Genomic DNA, 5286 nt, shown 5'->3' with positions numbered 1-5286 from the left:
AGGAACTAACATAATAATCCACACCGATGCTTCCAGTGCTTGACAGAGTCATCTTCTGAGTGGGAGCCCCAGACGGTGAGGACGGCTGAGTCAGCAGACCATACTCAGGACCATAGAAAATGGGGTGCAGCAACACACCAAGCGCCAGAGGACCAGGAGAGAAAGGACGGCTGTGCGTGAACCCCCAGGACGCTTCCCCGGGACTCAGCAGCAGCCGCTTGCCCACCGAGCAACAGGGATGAGAAAGGCTGTGGGCAGTGAGTAGGCACGGGCCGTCCGCAGACTTTTCTCCCACTTCCCTGCGGGCTTTGCATACAACACAGGCACCAAGCAGATGTTCCACAATGAGAGGTCACCATCAGCCTCATCTCCAGACTAGAGCCCAGGAAGGGACAGCCCAGGCTGCCTGACCTGGAGCCCGGGAATCCCTCTGAGATCCCCAGGAGTCTGTGTAGTTCTGTGGGTCAGGAGTTCGGGAACACGGCCCGGGGCTTGCTGCAGCCAAGCTGCTCCCTGGTTGCCAACATGGCTGCTGTTTTCAGGGCAGGCGATGGTGGCCGTCTGTCCTAGGCTCTTGGACACCGGGGGAGGCTGAGGCAGCCCTGCCGGGGGCCAAAGACCGTGGCAGGGGCGGGACAGGGAGCACTAAGAGCCGGGTGAGTGAGGGAGGGGAGCTGAGGGGTCCCCCACGGATCTTCCACCCCGGGCAGGTCAGGTGTCAGCAGGGCACAGAGTAAGGAGGACGATGGGGAGAGGCACACGGGACACAGTGCGGGTGCTTGAGTTCTGTCCTCTGAGACTCCAGCAGGGGCTCTCCGGGGTCGTGCTTATTCTCTCCCTAAGGACCTATGGAGGGAGGGGTTTCTCCATTTAAATCTGTCCTTGATCCCTGACACTCCTGGGCAAGGTCTCTGTGGCAGAATAATGCCTCCCTCAGCCCCCACAAAGATGATCATGTTCGAATCCTTGGCATCTGCCCAGATGTTGCCTTATATGGGGAAGGGTCATTAAAGGGGCAGATGGGGATGTGAGCAATGTGGCTGCGACGTCTGTCACCCCACTGATCAGCAGGGTTGATTCCACTGATCTAGCGGGCTGGGCAGGTGTCCCCCTCCTCCCTCCCTGCCCCATGTGGGTCCCTCCTGACCCTGCATGGTCGGTGGAAGAGGACAACCTTCCCCCATAGAGGAGGAGCTTTTTTAGGTCAAGGGTACATGAGCAGCTGTGCTCCCCTGCTAGGATCTCCAAACTAGATCTCAAGGTCCCTTTGTAGGAGAACACAGGACAAACTTCCAAGGCTCCAGACACAGCCAAATGAGGCACTTCATGTGGCAGTCTGCCTTTCTAGAAGAGAAGAGAAGACTAAAAGAGAAGATTAAAAGAGAAGAGGAGGGGCGCCCGGGTGGCTCGGTCGAAAGCGTCTGCCTTCGGCTCAGGTCATGATCCCGGGGTCCTGGGATCGAGCCCCGCATCGGGCTCCCTGCTCGGCGGGAAGCCTGCTTCTCCCTCTCCCACTCCCCTACTTGTGTTCCCTCTCTCGCTGTGTCTCTGTCAAATAAATAAATAAAATCTTGAAAAAATAAAAAATAAAAAGGAATAGAGAAGGAAAGAGAAGATTAATGAATCGTTGAACACTACATCAAAAACTAATGATGTCTTATATGTTGGCTAATTGAACATAATAAAATATAAAAATTTAAAAAAGGGAAGACTAAAAGAGGAAAAGAAAAAAAATAAAATTGCAGAGGGAACTAAGTTTGCCAATCCCCTAACGAAATAGGGAGATGATCCTGGATTATCCAAGTGGTCCCAGTATCATCACAAGGATCATTACTAGTAGAAGCGGGCAAAGAAGGGCCAGCGTTAGAAAGGATAGGAGAAGGAATTAATCAGCCATTGCTGGCTTTGAAGGAGAAAGGGGCCATGGGGCAAGGAACACAGCCAACCTCTGGAAGCCGGAAAAGGCAAGGAGACGCCTTCTCTGGCAGCGCCCGCAGAAAGGAACACGCTGCTGACCTGTTTTAGCCCACACCAGACCTCTAACCTACAAAACGACGATACTGCATTTGTGGGGCCTGAAGGCTCTAGGTTTGTGGTAATCAGCTACAGCAGCAATAGGGAACGGATCCAGGAACCCCCACATCGTCAGCCTGAAGAAGGATCACCGTCACTTCAACAATGAAGGACACTTACAAAGAATCTACAGTTAACCTAACAGTGATGGAAGACAAGATGATGTCCAACGGCAGTTGGTACCGATCCTAACAGAGCAATCTCTCTAGATTTCCTTCTGCGGCATACCGTGCTATGTTCCTCTGGGCCTCGCCGCATCTTCAGTGCTGCTCAGTATCCTCTTCTGACCTTCCGCCCTGCTCTCTGATACACATACTCACTATTCCCAGAGTCGGGAAGTTCATTTTTCTTACATATTTCATTGCTAGTTAGGCCAAATCCATTCCTGAAAGACCTTTAACTAGTCCCTCAGCACCTACTCAGCAATGTGAAACTAGGCACTGTGATACTTTGTAGAAATGTGGTTTACAAGCCTTTGGGAAGGTAAGGCTTTCTCCTGGAAATGTTGACTACCAGCCTCCTTCACCGAATTTATGAAGCACAGGTAGGCTAATAAATTCAGATAGTGCCTGAGTCACGAAAACATTGCCATGTATCTTAGAAAACCAACTATTTTTTTCTAGCCAGTAGATTAAGAAACTTAAGACCAGAGTATGTTTCTAAAATAACAAGACCTGATTCAATGATTTTAATATGCATATCTTTATTGGATCACATCATTTTAAATTTATAAGTCTAGAAGTTTTTCTATAGTGTTATAAATGATTTTGATTGTACATATGGGAGATGTTCAGAAAGTTTTAATAACTACTTTGGATTTGTTCCTGCTTTTTTTTTAATAGATGTCTAGAAATGTATTATCATAAGTCAAATTCTAGCATCAGAAAAGAACATGTTGCCTTAATTTATCTTTAATGATGGACCCATCCTCTGTATTCTACTCATCATTATGGGCAGTCCTGCTAGGTAAGATGTTACCTGGAGTACAAGGCATTTTTAAGTGACTTGTTTTAATTTTATTTCTTGTAAGACTGGTTCAAGTTGTAAACCTAAACTGATTAACTTAGAACCAAAGCAATTCTATTGTTTTAACCATACCCTTTTTGGTATGCCTGAAGCTAATCTACTCCCTACCACCCGCCAAAATACTATTTTATTTAGGAGTATAAGAAAACAAAGTTTTACGTCTTGTTTCCTGAATCTATTTCAAGATAGTTTCAAGGGGAGAGAAAAGTTTTCAGGAGAAACATAATAGCTTCATTTTAACCAATTACTCAAGACTCTGCTGATTACGGCCCCGCTCACAGTGTCCTCCCCCTTGGAACACGCACAAGAGAACACATGAAAAGGCAGCGCTCATCGAGCTCTGTGTTTTCCTTCTTTGTGGAAAAAGGGACACAACAACTTCAATGTTCCAAGAGCTGCCAACTCCTAAACCACAAGGCTCTCCTTATTACAGCTCCAAAGTTACGTTCCGATTTCCACCCGTCTGAAGAGTCATCAATACTACATACATAGGTTCTTTCCTATAAAACTTTAAATAACACAAAGAAATTCCATTTAATTTTGACATTTTGAGAGCTTTGCTGTCCTTTAAAAAATAAAAGGTTTCAAAAAGATATCATTTTCCAAGCAGAGTCTACTTGTTCATGAGACTAATGCCCAATCTCGATGATGCATAGTGTCACCTGCTCAGAAGTGCCAAGTGTTCAGGCGTGGCCAATCATAAAGTCACTAATCCACTTCAAAGGTGAGTTGCAAGACACAAACCTCATGGTCTGTTCTCCTGCCCGGAAAACAGAAGCAGCATGTTCAGTCAGTGGTCGTCCCGACAAAAGGGCACACCACTTGGAACCTCCATGTCCTGTCCAGAATGATTAGAATTTAAAACTATGTATCTTGGGGCACCTGGGTGGCTCAGTCAGTTGAGTGTCCAACATTTGATTTAGGTTCAGGTCAGAATCACGGGGTCATGAGCCCATATCGGGCTCCGTGCTGAGAGTGGAGCCTGCTTGGGATTCTCTCTCCCCCTCACTCTCTCTGCCCCTCCCAGCTCATTCTCTCTCTCTCTCTCTCTCTCTCTCCCCCCAAATATATATATCTGTGTCTTCAAACTACGCATCTAAGGGTATTTCAAAAGTGCAGCTTAAAAAGAAAAAAAATAAATTTACAAATGCTGGTTTTCAACACGTCGTCAGGCTGTCTTCTGCCAGTCACAGGTAGAAGAGACGGTTTGCCAGGGAATGGTGTGGTTCCTGGTGAATACTCTGGCCCACAAGGTAAGCCAGTTTGTGGGCATAGTGACAAGGAGCAGGAACTCGAATGACACCCTTTAGCAGAAAGAAGAACAACAATTTTTCTAAACTTTCTATCTAAATGTAACCTTTCAGAGGTACCATTTCAGAAGGTTCAAAAAGTATAGCTTCAATTTTGGACAATCGTACAGATCTAAAGGAAAATGCATATAAAAAATACTTACTGGCAGATTATAATACATGTGGCATAGTCTGTAGGTGAGACACTGGATCCTATCTGGAGTGAAGCGAACCGTGTCGTGGATGACATTATAATGAGTGGGAGTGACAGTACCATCTTTCACGGACTGACTCACGATAAAGAAATCATACCTGGAATTGCAGAACACACGACTGTAGACTACAGCTTATTTTCAGAAGAAAAAGAACTTAGCGGGGCGCCTGGGTGGCTCAGTTGTTAAGTGTCTGCCTTCGGCTCAGGTCATGATCCCGGGGTCCTGGGATCGAGCCCCGCATCGGGCTCCCTGCTCCGCGGGAAGCCTGCTTCTCCCTCTCCCACTCCCCCTGCTTGTGTTCCCTCTCTCGCTGTCTCTCTCTCTAATAAATAAATAAAATCTTAAAAATAAATAAATAAAGGGGCACCTGGGTGGCTCAGTCGTTAAGCGTCTGTCTTCGGCTCAGGTCATGACCCCAGGGTCCTGGGATCGAGCCCCACATCGGGCTCCCTGCTCAGCAGGAAGCCTGCTTCTCCCTCTCCCACTCCCCCTGCTTGTGTTCCCTCTCTCGCTGTCTCTCTCTCAAATAAATAAAATCTTAAAAATAAATAAATAAAGGGGCGCCTGGGTGGCTCAGTCGTTAAGCATCTGCCTTTGGCTCAGGTCATGATCCCAGGGTCCTGGGATCTAGCCCCACATCGGGCTCCCTGCTCCGCGGGAAGCCTGCTTCTCCCTCTCCCACT

The 5286-nt window shown here is 47.4% G+C and overlaps 1 protein-coding gene across 1 annotated transcript in view; it reads right to left on the bottom strand.

Annotated features, from left to right (window-relative positions):
- Positions 1–4286: 4286 nt before the first annotated feature.
- Positions 4287–5286, bottom strand: part of PIWIL3 (piwi like RNA-mediated gene silencing 3) — a 28856-nt gene continuing 27856 nt past the window's right edge. Inside the window, exons 16-17 of the mRNA XM_021703471.1 lie at positions 4553–4700; positions 4287–4403 (exon numbers count right to left, since the gene is read on the bottom strand). Of these exons, the coding sequence (XP_021559146.1) occupies positions 4287–4403; positions 4553–4700 (265 nt within the window). The remainder of the gene's footprint in view (positions 4404–4552; positions 4701–5286) is intronic.

Source organism: Neomonachus schauinslandi, chromosome 14 (assembly GCF_002201575.2).
Source record: "Neomonachus schauinslandi chromosome 14, ASM220157v2, whole genome shotgun sequence".
NCBI lineage: Eukaryota > Metazoa > Chordata > Mammalia > Carnivora > Phocidae > Neomonachus > Neomonachus schauinslandi.
The sequence above is the reverse complement of the archived record's forward strand: the minus strand, read 5'-3'. Positions and strand labels throughout refer to the sequence as shown.